Source organism: Saimiri boliviensis, chromosome 5, assembly GCF_048565385.1.
Source record: "Saimiri boliviensis isolate mSaiBol1 chromosome 5, mSaiBol1.pri, whole genome shotgun sequence".
NCBI lineage: Eukaryota > Metazoa > Chordata > Mammalia > Primates > Cebidae > Saimiri > Saimiri boliviensis.
The window spans coordinates 60,810,946-60,828,161 of NC_133453.1; the positions used below are offsets into that span (position 1 = coordinate 60,810,946).

At 38.3% G+C, this 17,216-nt stretch overlaps 1 protein-coding gene and 1 non-coding gene across 8 annotated transcripts in view; both read left to right on the top strand.

Annotated features, from left to right (window-relative positions):
- The window catches only part of SESTD1 (SEC14 and spectrin domain containing 1), a 150,943-nt gene that overhangs the window by 110,487 nt on the left and 23,240 nt on the right, over positions 1-17,216 (top strand). For all 7 annotated transcript variants that reach the window (XM_074399402.1, XM_074399401.1, XM_074399397.1 and 4 more), the window contains 3 exons: positions 11,468-11,662; positions 12,178-12,292; positions 14,083-14,242. In XM_074399402.1, coding sequence (XP_074255503.1) covers positions 11,468-11,662; positions 12,178-12,292; positions 14,083-14,242 — 470 coding nt within the window. The remainder of the gene's footprint in view (positions 1-11,467; positions 11,663-12,177; positions 12,293-14,082; positions 14,243-17,216) is intronic.
- Positions 10,312-10,412, top strand: LOC120364490 (small nucleolar RNA U13). Its single transcript, XR_005579741.1, has one exon. It is a non-coding gene; the product is annotated as a small nucleolar RNA U13 (small nucleolar RNA).

Genomic DNA, 17,216 nt, shown 5'->3' on the forward strand with positions numbered 1-17,216 from the left:
ATTAAAGGGAGATAAATTCATGAAGATGGGAAAAAAATATCACAAAAAGGATGAAACCATCAAAGAACAGAACACCTCTTCTTCTCCCAGGAATCACAACTTCTCACCATAAAGGGAACAAAAAAAAGAGAATGAATCTGATGAATTGACAGAAACAAGGCTTCAGAAGGTGGATAATAACAAACTTCTCAGAGTTAAAAGACCATGTTTTAACCCAATGCAAAGAAACTAAGAACCTTGAAAAGAGGTTAGACGAAATGCTAATTAAAATAACCAGCTTAGAGAAGAACATAAATGACTTGATGGAGCTGAAAAACACAGCACAAGAACTTCTTGAGGTATACACGAGTTGCAACAGCCAAATCGATCAAGAAGAAAGGATATCAGAGATAGAAGATCAAATCAATGAAATAAAACAAGAAGGCAAGATTAGAGAAAAAAGAGTTAAAAGAAATGAACAAACCCTCTAAGAACTACGAGATTATGTGAAAAAACCTAATCTACGCTTGATTGGCATACCTGAATGTGACAGGGTGAATGAATCCAAGTTGGAAAACACTCTTCAAGATATTATCCAAGAGAACTTTCCCAACCTAACAAGGCAGGCCAACATTCAAATCCAGGAAATACAGAGTACCACAAAGATATTCCTCAAGAAGAACAACCCCAAGGCACATAGCTGTCAGATTCACCAGGGTTGAAATGAAGAAAAAAATCCTAAGGGCAGCGAGAGAGAAAGGTTGAGTCACCCACGAAGAAAAGACCATCAGACTCACGGCAGATCTCTCAGCAGAAACCCTGCAAGCTACAAGAGAATGGAGGCCAATATTCAATATCCTTAAATAAAAGAACTTTCAACCCAGAATTTCATATCTGGCCAAACTAAGCTTCATAAGTGAAGGAGAAATAAAACCTTTTACAGACAAGCAATTGCTGAGAGATTTTGTCGCTACAAGACCTGCCTTACAGGAGCTGCTGAAGGAAGTACTAAATAGGGAAATGAACAACCAGTACCAGCCACTGCAAAAACATATCAAGTGGTAAAGAATGATGATGTAATGAAGGAGCCATGTCAATTAATGGGTGAAACAGCCCACCAGTAACAAAATGGCAGGATCAAATTCAAACATAACAATATTAACCTTGAATATAAATGGCCTAAACACCCCAATCAAAAGATAAAAAGTGGATAAAAAGTCAAGACCCATCGGTGTACTGTATTCAGGTGACGCATCTCATGTGCAAAGACTCACATAGACTCAAAATAAAGGGATGGAAGAAGATTTACCAAGCAAACGGAGAGCAAAAAAAAAGCAAGGGTAGCAATCCTAGTCTCTGATAAAACGGACTTTAAACCAACAAAGATCAAAAAAGACAAAGAAGGGCATTATATAATGGTAAAAGGATCAGTGCAACAAGAAGGGCTAACTATCCTAAATATTTATGCACCCAGTGCAGGAGCACCCAGTTACATAAAGCAAGTTCTTAAAGACCTGCAAAGAGACTTAGACTTCCACACAATAATAGTGGGAGACTTTAACACTCCATTGACAATATTGGACAGATCAATGAGACAGAAAGTCAAGAAGGATATCCAGGACTTGAACGCAGATTTGGACCAAACACACATAATAAACATTAACAGAACACTCCACCCCAAATCCACAGAATACACATTCTTCTCAGCACCACATTGTACTTACTCTAAAATTGACCACATAATTGGAAGCAAATCACTCCTCAGGAAATGCAAAAGAATGGAAATCATAACAAACATTCTCTCAGACCACGGCACAATGAAATTGGAACTCAGGATTAGGAAAAGCACTTAAAACCTCACAGTCACATGGAAACTCAACAACTTGCTCCTGAATGACGAATGAATAAACAATGAAATGAAGGCAGAAATAAAAATGTTCTTTGAAACCAACAAGAATGAAGACACAACATACCAGAATCTCTGGGACACATTTAAAGCAGTGTCTAGAGGGAAATTTATAGCAATAAATGCCCACATGAGAAACAAGGAAAGATCTAAAATCAAGACACTATTGTCAAAATTAAAAGAGCTAGAGGAGCAAGATCAAAAGAACTCAAAAGCAAGCAGAAGACAAGAAATAACTAAGATCAGAGCAGAACTGAAGGAAATAGAGACACAAAAATCCCTACAAAAAAATCTATAAATCCAGGAGCTGGTTTTTTGAAAAGATCAACCAAATAGTCCACTAGCTAGACTAATAAAAAAGAAAAGAGCGAAGAATCAAATAGATGCAATAAAAAACAATAAAGGGGAGATCACCACCAATTCCTCAGAAATACAAACTACCATCAGAGATTGCTACAAACAACTCTAGGCACATAAACCAGTAAATCTGGAAGAAATTGATAAATTCCTGGACATGTGCACACTCCCAAGACTAAGACAAGAAGAAGTTGAAACCCTGAACAGACCAATAACAAGGCCTGAAGTTGAGGCAGCAATTAATAGCCTACCAACCACAAAAAGTCCAGGTCCACACAGGTTCACAGCTGAATTCTGCCAGATTTACAAAGAGGAACTGGTAGCATTCCTGTTGAAACTATTCCAAACAATACAAAAAGAGAGTATCCTCCCTAACTCTTTCTATAAGACCAGCATCAGCCTGATACCAAAATCTGGCAAAGACACAACTAAAAAAGAAAACTATAGGCCAATATCCATGATGTACATTGATGCAAAAATCTTCAATGCAATACTAGCAAACTGATTGCAACAGCACATCAAAAAGCTTATCCACCACGATACTGGGGATGCAGGACTGGTTCAACATATGCAAATCTATAAACGTAATTCACCACATAAACAGAACCAAAGACAGAAACCACATGTTTATCTCAATAGATACAGAGAAGGCCTTTGACAAAATTCAGTTGCCCTTTATGATAAAAACTCTCCATAAACTAGGTATCGATGGAACATATCTCAAAACAATAAAAGCTATTTATGAGAAACCCACAGTCAATACCATACTGAATGGGCAAAAATTAGAAGCATTTCCTTTAAAAACTGGCATTAGACAAGGATGCCCTCTTTCACCACTCCTGTTCAATATAGTATTGGAAGTTCTAGCCAGAGCAATTAGGAAAGAAAAAGAAATAAAGGGCATTCAGTTAGGAAAAGAAGAAGTCAAATTGTCCCTATTTGCAGATGACATGATCGTATATTTAGAAGACCCTATCATCTCAGCCCCAAACCTTCTGAAACTGATAAGCAACTTCAGCAGTCTCAAGATATAAAATCAGTGTGCAGAAATCACAAGCATTCCTCTACACCAATAACAAACAGAGAGCCAAATCGTGAGCGAACTCCCATTTATGATTGCTACAAAGAGAATAAAATACCTTGGAATAGAACTAACAAAGGACGTAAAAGATCTCTTCAAGGAGAACTACAAACCACTGATCAAGGAAATAAGAGAGGATGCAAACAGATGGAAAAACATTCGATGTTCATGGTTAGGAAGAATCAATATTGTGAAAATGGCCATACTGCCCAAAGTAATTTATAGATTCAATGCTATCGCCATCAAGCTACCTATGACCCTCTTCACAGAACTGGAAAAAACCACTTTAAACTTCATATGGAACCAAAAGAGAGCCCGCAAGACAATTCTAAGGAAAAAGAACAAAGCTGGAGGCATCATGCTACCTGACTTCAAACTATACAAGGGTACAATAATCAAAACAGGATGGTACTGGTACCAAAACAGAGATATAGATTAATGGAACAGAACAGAGGCCTCAGAAGCAACACCACACATCTATAAGGATCTGATCTTTGACAAACCAGACAAAAACAAACAATGGGGAAAGGATTCCCTATTTAATAAATGGTGTCTGGAAAACTGGCTAGCCACATACAGGAAACTGAAGCTGGACCCCTTCCTTAAACCTTATACAAAAATTAACTCCAGATGGATTAAAGATTTAAACATAAGAACTAACACCATAAAAACCCTAGAAGAAAACCTAGGCAAAACCATTCAGGACATAGGCACAGGCAAGGACTTCATGACTAAAACACCAAAAGCAACCGCAACAAAAGCCAAAATAGACAAATGGGATCTAATTAAACCCCAGGGCTTCTGCACAGCAAAAGAAACCATCATTAGAGTAAACCGGCAACCAACAGAATGGGAAAAAATTTTCACAATCTGCCTATCAGACAAAGGGCTAATATCCAGAATCTACAAAGAACTAAAGCAGATTTACAGGAAAACAAACAAACAAACCCATTCAAAAGTGGGAGAAGGGTATTAACAGACACTTTTCAAAAGAAGACAAATATGTGGCCAACAAGCATATGAAAAAATGCTCATCATCACTGGGCATTAGAGAAATGCAAATCAAAACCATATTGAGATACCATCTCACGCCAGTTAGAATGGCGATCATTAAAAAATCTGGAGACAACAGATGCTGGAGAGGATGTGGAGAAAAAGGAACACTTTTACACTGTTGGTGGGAGTGTAAATTAGTTCAACCATTGCGGAAGACAGTGTGGCGATTCCTCAAGGATCTAGAAATAGCAATTCCATTTGACCCAGAAATCCCATTACTGGGATTTATATATATATTTATGTACCCAAAGGATTATAAATTGTGCTATCATAAAGACACATGCACACGTATGTTAATTGCAGCGCTGTTTACGATAGCAAAGACCTGGAACCAACCTAAATGCCCATCGATGATAGACTGGACAAAAAAATGTGGCACATATACACCATGGAATACTATGCAGCCATAAAAAACAATGAGTTTGTGTCCTTTGTAGAGATATGGATGAACCTAGAAACCATCATTCTCAGCAAACTGACACAAGAACAGAAAACCAAACACCGCATGTTTTCACCCTTCATAGGTGGGTGATGAACAATGAGAACACCTGGGCACAGGGAAGGGAACAACACTCACAGGGCTAGGGTGGACAGCTAGGGGGAGGAGGGGGAGAGATAGTATCGGGAGAAATGCCTGATGTAGGCAAGGGGGTCGGGGGGAATGGAGACAGCAGACCACCATGGCATGTATGTACTTATATAACAATCCTGCAGGATGCAGGATGTGCACATGTACCCCAGAGCCCAAATACAATAAAAAAAAAAAAACTTCTGAATTGCAAAATATCTTATAGATTATTCTAATATCCTCATCTTATTTTATAGATGAAGAAACTAGCAAGCTACATTTATTGATCAATGAATAGCTGGACTATGGTTAAAACACAGATCTCTTGATACCCAGGGGGGAATCCTTTTCTCTGACTCCATCTTAGAGAAAGCTACTAAATTTCACACATAGGCCTAAGCTGCAGTAGTTTTTCGTTCTTGTGCTTTTAATACTTGAAGAATGTACATATACATTGACATCTGCATTTACAGATACTACCTAAAGAAAAGAAACATTGATAGCTATCATAGATTTTATTTCCTTAAATCATGGGTGGTATTTGGGATTTGTTTCAGAATTGGGAGGTAGAGACAGATTGAATGGACGAGAGTGTATGTGAAACAGAATTGGCCATAAATTGATCATTGTTGAAGCTAGATGTGAAGGAATTCATTATACCATTCTTTCCACTTTTGAAATCTTTTTAAAAAGCAGATTGTACCGTTTTAGTCAATAGGTGGCACTGCATTGTCACCTTGAGAATAGGTTGGTTGATACTGGATGAATATTTTTACTTATGATGTTTAAGATATTCTAATATTTTATTAAAAGCTTTCTTTTTTCTTTGTAACTAAGAGTTAACAGATTAAATTATAATCTTGTGAAATTATAACTAATTTCTGGCATTGACAGCTAATAAAGATAGAATTTGAGAAAACTTTTAACATACGATTTTGTATTACCAGCTTAATGCCATGTATTAAGATTTAGAGTATGTATAAAAGCACAATACAGAAATAAAGCTAAAAACCTCAAATTTGTTAGGATGTTGAGTTTTAAGACAGAAAAATGAAATTCTGTCAACATGTAGTTCTAGTTCAAGGATTGGGAATTACAAGTTAACTTGATTTTTTAATACAATACAACAAAAAAAAGGTATACAAAAATGGTTATAGTAGCTGACAATAAATTTAAAAGTAGTTTAGTTTAATAATCTATTTTTATGTTTTGGGTTGAAGGAAATGTGTGGTAGGAAAAGTGTGTGTGATAGGAACATGCAGGAGCATAAATATGTGAAACTACTTCAGAATTTTGTCACTATCCCACCATCTCATAGTGCTGACTTCTGGTCTACAAAGAAACTACTTTCTCTGGTGCATTATGCATAATAGTAAGCAGCAGAACAGGTCTTCATCGTGAATCAAGACCCGTTTCTCCTAATGTATAGTCTGAGTATAATCACCTTTTTAACCCGAGTGGACAAGGTTTGTTTCCTCCTACGTATGGATTCCCATTTTATGGTATAAAGTCTAAAAACCCACCATTTCACCATGTATGCATCACTGCTAATATGATTGCAGTGTCAGTCCTGACTGCTTGTGTCCTAAATGTGAACCTTCAAGCTCTTTTCTTACTTACCGTCTCATTCCAAATCCCAAATATTGGTGTTGGTTTTTTATTTTGGTATAAAATAATTATTTTCTACACAGTTAAATATACATAAAAGACAGATCAGAGAATGGCTGTAAGTGAACAAAATACACCCTGTTTATCTAAGGTTCTAGGCAGTCTGCATTCCCTTGTTTTGTTTTTTGATACAAAGTCTAGCTCTGTTGCCAGGCTGGAGTGCGATGCTTAATCTTGGCTCACTGCAACCTCTGCCTCCCGGATTCAAGCAATTCTCCTGCCTCAGCCTCCTGAGTAGCTGGAAGTACAGGCACGCCTGCAATGCCCACCTAATTTTTGTATTTTTAGTAGAGATGGGGCTTCATTCACCATGTTGGCCAGGATGGTCTCAATTTCCTGGCCTTGTGATCTGAACCACCTCGGCTTCCCAAAGTCCTGGATATACAGGCATGAGTCACTGCACCCAGCATACATTCCCATTTTTTGTTGTTTGTTTTTGAGATGGAATCTCACTTTGTCATCCAGGCTGGAGTACAGTGGCGTGATCTCAGCTCACTGCAACTTCTGCCATCCAGGTTCAAGCGATTCTACTGCCTCAGCCTCCTGAGTAGCTGGGATTACAGGAGTCTGCCACCACGCCTTGCTAATTTTTGTGTTTTGGGTAGAGACAGGGTTTCACCATGTTGACCAGGCTGGTCTCAAACTCCTAACCTCAAGTGATCCGCTCGCCTCGGCCTCCCGAAGTGCTGGGATTACAGGCTTGAGCCACCGTGCCCAGCCTACATTCCCCTATTTTTTTTTAGCAAGAAACATTTGAATGAATTTTAAATATGTGTATACGTATAAGCCAGATTTTTTGCTATCCATATCCCAGAGAGACTAATTATTTCTTTATGGCAACCTCAATCAATAATAACAGTGTCTCTAATTTCAGATGTTAATTTCTTGAGACATACCAGTCCTTAACAATGTATTTGCATCCCTGGTCAGGTTGCTGGAGGCTATATTTTACAAACTCAAACCAGGAAATAATTAGCTCCACAATGATGGTTCTTAAACCTTAGTGGGCAGAAGAGTCATCAGAGATGCTTGTTAAAATGTATATTCCAGGTCCCAACTCCCAGAGACTGATTTAGGAAGTCAGGGGTGAAGCTTAGGCATTTTTAATAAACACCCCAAGTGGTCTAATGCTGGTAGTTCTGAGAAGTGCTATTCTAGGACCCTAATCCTTTACTATGTTTCTCAGAATCATTGCTATTTCTTCTTCAAAGAATCAGGCCTATTTATTTAGAGCATTTAATGATATGTAAGCACTATGAATAAGGTGTTGAAATCCTTTTATATTTTAGAGTATGACAGTGTTAATTTTCTCAGGTAATATTTTCTACTTTAAAATAGTCTCCATTAACCGTTATAAAACTATGTCGTTGTAAAATATTCTACATATATTATGGAGTTAAATCCAAACAATAACTGATAAGCTAGGTAAGAAAGATATTATCATCACCATTGGATAGAGAAGGATTCCTCATCCTCAGCACACTCTTGTCACTTTGGGCCAGGTAAATCCCTGTCGTAAGGGCTCCCCTGCACATTGTAGGGTATTTCATAGCATTGCTGGCCTCTACTTACTAGGTGTAGTAGCATCGCCCTTCCTCAGTTGTGATAACTAAAAGTGTTTCCAGACACTGCCACATGTTCTCTGGGTGACAAAATCACCCTCTGTTAACTAATGTAATGTCAGTAAATCTACAATGTTTAATATGTTTTATACATTCAGTCAGTGCATGTTAATTGAGCACATATTATGTATCATGTGGTGTTCTAGGCTTTTGCAATATTGTACTGTCATACTGTATGGAATTTACATTCAAGTTGGGGAGTGGAGAGCAATATAAATATACATTTTAGGAAAGGCCTCTCTGAGGAAATGACATTTAATCACATACCTTGAAATGATGTCAAGAAGTAATCCAAGCAAAGGGCAATTCAGATAGAGGACCCAGCAGTGGGAACATGATTGAAGAACAGCAAGAATGTTGGTATGGTTGGAGTAAAGGGAGCAAAGGAGAGTCACAGAAAATAGTTTTAGAGGGAGTCAGGGGCCAAATTGTAATGTCTTTTTAGCCCATAGAAACTTGAAATTTATTTTAAATGTTATATGAAATTTTTTGAGATGTTTGGACAGATAATTAATTTACATTTTAAGCAAATCACTAGCTATTGTGTGGAAAATAGGGAACAGGGACTAGCAGTGAAAACGGAAGGTAGGAGGCTGATAGATGGAGGCAGTAGAAGTAATGACAATTGACAGAAGTTGATGAGGTTGAGCCAACAAGACTTGCTAATGAGAGAATCAGCCTTTTGGCCTTAGCAGCTACTAAGGCAGGGAGGACTGCAAGAGGAACAGGTTGGGAGGATAGAGAATCAGTATCTTTGGCAGCAGGTTAGATTTTAGAATCTAACAGTCATCCAAGTGAAGTGGCTAGTGGGCAGCTGGGTATCAGTATCTGGGGTTCATGGAAGGGGTCAAGGTTGATTATTAATTTGGTAATTCTTAGCTTACAGATGTATTTAGGGCCTATATTAATTTGGTAATTCTTAGCCTATAGATCTATTTAAAGGCATGGGACTAGGTGAAGTCATCCAAACCCAGTGGGAAGAAAAGAGAGCCTCTGGAAAACTGAGCCTTGGGTTAACCTAAACTTAAACGTGCAAAGAACAGGGAAGAAAGCCAGCAAAGAAGGCAAAAAGGAGCTGTGTGTCTCCGAAAACAACAGAAAAGGCCATTTCAAGGAGGAGGAAGTGCTTACTTGTGCCTAATGCAGCTGTTTGTTGAGAGGCTCAATAAAATAAAGATTGAGAATTGATCACTAAATTTGGCAAGATGGAAATTTTTGATGAATTTGACAAAATTGGTTTCAGAAGGATGGGAAGAACAAAATACTGATTGGAATGGATTAAAAAATAATGAAAAATGAGAAGAGTACAGTGAACTCCTTTAAGGCAGGGTGTTTTGTTTTGACTGAGGTTTAATTTCAGCATAGTAAAATGCACAAATCTCAAGTATGTCTTTTATTGTTTAATATATTACAGCTTATTTTATGCTGGTGGAAATAATCCAGTTGAGACAGAAGAACTGAGAGAGAGTAGATAACTGTGAGAACAAAGCTTTGGGTAGGCAACAGAGATAGGCTGTCATGCTCAAGTGGAATGGTTGGCCTTAGAAGAGACAGGCTGCTCATTATTACAACACCAAGGGCAGAGCATAGTGCTGCAGAAGAACAGAAGGTTGCGGATTTGTTGGTGGGAAGATGAGTTTTCTGATAACTTCCCAGTGAATTAAGATCTTTGGCTGAGAATGAAGAGATGAGAAGGGAATTAGAGATTGATAATGAAAAAAACATAAATGATCATGAGAATGAGAAAGTGAATTTCCTAGAGAAACATAAAAGCATTGCAAAAGACTATTTGAGATTATTTAGTCATAACTTTAAGAAGAGACCTGTCCAAGAGATCGAGACCATTCTGTTCAACGTGGTGAAACCTCGTCTCTACTAAAAATACAAAAATTAGCTGTGCGTGGTGGTGCGTGCCTATAGTCCCAGCTACTCAGGAGGCTGAGGCAGGAGGATTGCTTGAACCCATGAGGCGGAGGTTGTGGTGAGCCAAGATCGTGCCATTTCACTCCAGTCTGGGTAACAACAGCGAAACTCCATCTCAAAAAAAAAAAAAAAAAAAAAAAGAGACCTGTCAATCCTTTTGTAGTTTATAAGTATGATGATGGGTGTTCATGCTCCTGTGAGATGTCTCCCCCTCTAAACCTTGTAACAACATAGCACATTACCCTTCTGATGTGAGGGGAAACGAGAGAGAGGGCTATCTATCTAGTTTTTTTAATCTACCCATGTTCAGCTAGTCTGGTACAGGCACGCATTAGGCAGATAAAACAGATTTGAGGCTTCAGCAGGTGGTTCTGATGGGAGGAAAGAAAGCCAGGCATAGGCATCAGTTATATGCTAGGAGGTGGTTATATCCTTCAATCAAGGATGGAAGTGAAGACAGAGGTTCTCATGTGCTGGATGTAGAAAGGTCAATAGGTTGGTGGACTCCATGGGGTTGTAGGTGTGAGGCTATGAACAGAGGTGAATGGCAGAGTCAGTACCTGCTGGTCAGAAAATGAGTTTTGTGAAATTGAGGCTTTTGGAGCTGCATAGTAGTATTTGATGACAAGTTTTTATGGCCAGTGGAGGAAGTAGCTGAGTTGAGGTGAGGACAAGATAGTTGGAGGTGAGGGAAGGATTCAAGGAACTGAGGGTTCAGGATGGTGGTAGGTACCTGTGTAATAGAAGTCACTAAGAAGGCTGGTGCTGAGAGGAAGAGAGTGACCTTTGCTAAATCCTTCTGTGGATGAGGAGATGCGGCAGAGAAAGCTGAAAGGATGTAATCTAACAGCATGCACTTCAAAGGGGATGTGGTCTTTTTTAAAGAGGGAGAAGAAATGATCTTCAAGTAGTGACGAGTGAGGCAGCCATCAAACCCACCTTAAGGCTTGAAGTATGTCAGATGTGGAAACAAAAGCAGTACTCAGTTGAGAAGACTGCAGGGGTAACTTTTCTCTGAGGGCGGACATGTTTCACTTAGAGCAAGGAAGAGAAGGGAGAGAAAGGAAGAGAAAGGAACATTTAGAGGCCAGGATGAGAATTTAAATTTTGCTAGTGTCAGGGACTGAGTCCCAGGAATTTCAGTGAAAGGATTTGAGGATTAGAAACTTTCCACCCTTAATTTTTAATAATTTTGCCTTGGAAAAAATTTTCATGTTTTACTTAATTTATCTGGAGAAATTACAAAATGTAATCTCTTCCAGGAACTAATTTGAGCCTTAATTTACTTTGTAACATGTTGATTACAGGAATGGTTTGCAGTGTATGTGGAACTTAATCAGCAAATTGCAGCACTCTTGAATGCTGGCGATGAGGAAGATCTTGTGGAACTGAAGTCACTGCAGCAACAACTTAGTGATGTTTGTTATCGGCAGGCCAGTCAGCTGGAATTTAGGCAAAACCTTTTACAGGCAGCTCTCGAATTTCATGGTGTCGCCCAAGATGTAAGTGTCTACTCTGATTCTTTTTTTCTTCTTCAAATTATCTGAACGCTTATCTATGCATAATTTTTTTCAGGTTTGCATGCCTCCTAATTATTTTTCTGAACCAATAGAATGATTTACTGGTGGGGGTAATGATATAAAATTCTTCATTTTTTTTTTAAACAAGTATTATTTTTAAGTCATTCTGCATGCAATTCAACCTTTCCAATCTAGTAGAATATTTTATTTTGACTGCTTCTCAATGTTTATGCTTTATAACATAGATGGAAATGGAAGTCTCAATACTTTTTTGCATTCTGCTGACCCAGATGTACTTCTTTGTCTTCCTGGTGCATGCATCCATGTGTTCTATCTTCCAGATAACTCGTATTCTAATGATTTGTCCTTGTCTTGTAACAGTGTAGTCTTTTCAAGTGTAATTGTGATAACCTCATTAGATATAAACCTCATTAATCATTAAACACTTTAGATGCTGATTACATCAGGGTTATCTCTTTGGTGTCCCTCTGCTTTAGTTGTCTCAGCAGTTGGATGGCTTATTAGGGATGTTGTGCGTAGATGTAGCACCAGCTGATGGAGCATCGATTCAGCAAACTTTAAAACTGCTTGAAGAGAAGCTGAAAAGTGTTGGTAAGCAGATTTTAAAAATGCTGAAACATAAGGTTTTTTTTTTTTTTTTAAATATCATTACCATGGTTAGACAATTAAATCAACTTATACTGAACTAATCGTTACTATTTTCAGGAAACAAAGAAAAATTGTATAAAAAGGTTTTATTCCTTTGAGGGTTATAATTTATGCTGAAAATTTTATTTTTTATTGTTAGTCACTCCTCCCTTCACTGGGCTTTTACCCTGGCCCGTTTACCCAGCTATCTCTACAGGTGCTGTGTCTTGCATAGACTATGAACAGTTATTCGTAGTGCATGCATAAACCGTAATTAGCTGTGAAGTGTTCTGTGGTAAACCCTGTATGCCCAAAATTGTGTTTATGCAATGATTTTTGTTGTTGCTTTATCCTAACCTTGTGAAAACAATAGTTGGTTTGGTTTTTTGATTCTTGTCTCTCTAAACTGAGAATATTGCCAGATTACCCACTCTCCAAGAAGTGGGGGTCCAGTTACATTAAGGGGTCTCGTTATATTAAGCTGGTTCTGTCATTTGACATCAAGGCCTTTAAAATTTTTCTACAGCAGGAGACACAATGAGCTTTCCTAAAAGGTCAGGATGTGAAAATGGAAAGCTGGGGAGTCGTATCAAGGGGGACAAAAGGGGAACAAAAGGGGAAATGGCGATGGAAGAGAGGAAACAGGAACTTAAGGCAGAGAACTAGTAGAAAGTGGTTACACAAGGCTAAATCAAATTAATTAATTATTGAAAACTGCTTTAGGGAATTGGTTTGAAAAATCATGCTCGTACTGACATTCTACTTACTGATAGCCTTTGTCATTTTTATTTTATTTATTTTTTGAGACGGAGTCTTGTTCTGTTGCCCAGGCTGGAGTGTAGTGGTGCAATCTTGGCTCATTGCAACCTCCGCCTCCTTGGTTCAAGCGATTCTCCGCCTCAGCTTCCCAAGTAACTGGGATCACTGCCACCACACCCCTCCTAATTTTTGTCTTGGTAGTTTTAGTAGAGATGGGGTTTCGCTATGTTGGTCAGGCTGGTCTCGAGCTCCTGATCTCAGGTGATCTGCTCACGTTGGCCTCCTGAAGTGCTGGGATTATAGGCATGAGCCACCACACCCGGCCAGCCTTTGTTATTTTAACAGATGATATGCATAATGCATATTTAGTATCTGATGACAAATGAATTTTATTTTAAAATACTAGAAGTTTTCTTCAGCCACAATCTTAAACAAAAAGTTCCTTTACACATCTAATTTAGAGAAATTGTAAATATACCCTAATTGTTGCTTCCTATGGTATAAAAGCTAGACGGTACCGTTAATCGCAATGTTTAATGTCCTTTGACACTGATAATACATTGCTGGAGTTTCTAAAATCTTGCAAGGGTTATGCGCTTTTTTAAACAACATATTTGCCTTGTTCTTCTAAAAGTTATCATAAAAGCAGGAAGAAAAAATAGAAAATTTTTTTCTATTAGAAATAAAAGTTTTCATACTTTTCTTCTGCTTTCATTTTTTAAAGTAATTATTGTCTATGGAAACCCATGTTTTCAAAATTCCCTTTAGAGAGAATTTAAACATGAGAGAGAGCACCTGTTCGAGTCACATTTAAAGGGTCTTATTGCTTGAGATGTTCATAGGATGGAGTCTTTGGATTCCATCCCAAGATGGCTTAATGTACAAAGCTCTCCTATACTTGGGATCCAAATAAAATATCAGATGAGATGATTTGTTTGAGGGAGGGAAAGCACCTTAGTTGTGTAAGAGATTAAATCTAGTAACTTTTATTTTAGATGTGGGATTGCAAGGTTTGCGTGAAAAAGGTCAAGGCCTCCTGGATCAGATCTCCAATCAGGCATCCTGGGCCTATGGAAAGGATGTAACCATTGAAAATAAAGAAAATGTGGACCACATACAAGGAGTGATGGAAGATATGCAGCTTAGAAAACAAAGGCAAAGTTTGACTGTTAATTTTTACCAAAATAGCATAATTTTAATTAAAATGACAAGTTATATAAATTACTTATTTTGTATACAGACAAAAAGTTCTTAACTGTTCTATAGTAGACATACAGTAGGTTTTTGGTGAATGTAATTATTGTTATAATTTTACTAACAAATGGTAATAATTTATTCAATTATTAGGTACCTTTTCCCTTTTTTATTGGGTTGTAAAACTTTCAGTTATACTCAAGTACTTCATATTCTATATCCTTAATGTAGTCTGTGGCTCTGTTCTTCTTTAAAAAAAACTTTCTGAAGAATTTTGCTTTTTAAATTTCATTTAGTTTAGAGTTGCTGTTAAACTTGTCATATACATTGATCTATTTCTTCATCTAAACTTACAAAATGTCACACATTCATTGTTCTCATATTTGCTGTAGGAGGATTTAACAGTAGACTAGTGATGTTTAGTTTCATTTGCTATAAAACTAGGAATTTAAAAGATTCTTTGAAAACTCACTTTGCAAAAGCAACTATAAAGTATTGCAAAGTAAAGGATTAAAATTATGCAGTATGCACAATCTAGCATGGTTATAAGACATTTTTCACACTTGAAAATTTTGAGATCATCAACAAAACTTTACAAAAAGCTGCTTCCATATCACAGAGAAAACAGTCATGAGGCAGAAATTTCTTCCTTCATATCGACAAAGTTCTCATTATTCTCTCTCCACAGAGGATGATAGAGCTCTCCTGTTACCAAAGCTGATCTTCCATTTAGGCTCTGAGTCTAATTACCCGCTTCACTCCTAACTCCATCAACTCCCATTTTCTACTCTGATTCCTGTCCTTCACTTAAATGCTTAAATTTCTCCTATTTTAAAAATAATCATCACACACATGGATGTGTCTTCCTCTTCAGCTCTTTGTCTTTTAGCATTAGAGCTCTTCTTCCTCACAGCTAAGTCATTTGGATAGGTTTACTATACATTCATACTACTTCCACAGTGTCTCCAATTTATTTTCAACCCTTTTCCGTCTGGCTTCTACCCTCACTATTTCACTCAGTGTTGCTCTTACTGGCATTATCAATGTAATAAATGCTGGATCTTACTTGAAATCCTGGGAATACTTTTAGTCCTGACTTGCTCAACTGTGATTAGTGTTAGGCACGACTGACTTTTCTTTCATTTTGAAACTTCCTGATAACCTTGTCTTTCTTGAAAACACACTAATGATCCTTTTCTGTTTCTTGTTCTTTGTCACTGATTTCTTGGCCACTAGCTAAAGTTACTGCTCCCAAGGTTTGTTCTGAGGCCAGATTCCCACCTTTATATGGTCTCCCTGGACATTCTGACTACTTGAATGAACTTTCTTTAATAGATCATGGTTTAGTAGTTAGTTACAGCTCTTACTAAGACCCTCTCGCATGCTGTAGACCCAAAAATCCAGTTGCTTCCTTAGTATTGCCTGCTGGATGCCCCCATGTACTGCTGAAACCTGGTGTATTAGTCCATTCTTGCATTGCTATAAAGAACTACCTGAGACTGGGTAATTTTTAAAGAAAAGAGGCTTAATGGACTTACATTTCCATAGGCTGTACAGGAAGCATGGCTGAAGAGACCTCAGGAAACTTCCAATCATGGCGGAAGGCAAAGGGGAAGAAACAGACACATCTTATTTGGCTGGAGAAAGATAGGGAAGGGGGAGGTGCTGCACGCTTTTAAACAACCAGATCTCATGAGAACTCACTGACATGAAAATAGCAACAGGGAAATATGCCCCCATGATCCAATCACCTTCTACAAGGCCCCTTGTATTAGTCTGTTTTCACACTACTATAAGGATATACCCAAGACTGGGTAATTTATAAGAGAAAGAAGTTTAATTGACTCATCTCACAGCTTTGCAGGGCTGGGGAGCCTCAAGAAACAGAATCATGGTGGAAGGGGAAATAAACACGGCCTTTTTCATATGGCAGCAGCAAGAAGTGCAGAGGGAAAAGGGGGAAAACACCTTATAAAACAAGTTGATCTTAAGAGAACTCACCATCATGAGAACAGTATGGAAGTAACTGCTGCTATGATTCAGTTAACCCCTGCTGGGTCCCTCCTATGACATGTGGAGACTATGGGAACTACAATTCAAGATAAGATTTGGATGGGGGCACAAACAAATCATATCATCCCTCCTCCAACATAGGGGATTACAGTTCAACATGACATTTGAGTGGGGACACAAATCCAAACCATGTTATTCCACCCCTGGTCTCTCCCAAATTTGATGTTATTCTCACATAGCAAAATATAATCATCCCTTCTAAACCAGTCCCCCAAGTCTTAATGCATTTCAACATTAACTTGAATGTCTACAGTTCATAGTCTCATCTGAAAAAAGGCAAGTCCTGTTCACCTATGAGCCTGCAAAATCAAACACAAGTTAGTTACTTCCAAGATACAATAGAGGTATACACATTGAGTAAATACCCCCATTCCAAAAGGGAGAATTTGGCCAAAACAAAGGGTCTGCAGGCCCCATGCAAGTCCGAAACCCAGCAGGGCAGTCGTTAAATCTTAAAGCCCTAGAATAATCTCCATTGACTCCATGTCTCACATTCAGGCCACACTGATGCAAGAGGTGAGCTCCTAAGGCCTTGAGCATCTCCATCCCGGTGTCTTTACAGGGTACGGCCCTCTTGTCTGCTTTCACAGGTTGACATAGAGTGCCTACGGTATTTCCAGGTCCATGGTGCAAGCTGTCAGTAGATTTGCCATGCTGGGGTCTGAAGGATATTGGCCCTCTTCTCACAACTCCACTCAACAGTGACCCAGGAGAACTCTGTATTGGGTGGTCCAACCCCACATTTCCCCTCCACACTGCCCTAGTAGAGGTTCTCTATGAGGCAACAGACTTCTGCCTGGACATCCAGGCATTTCTATACGTTCTCTGAAATTTAGGCAGAAGCTCCCAAGCCTCAGCTCTT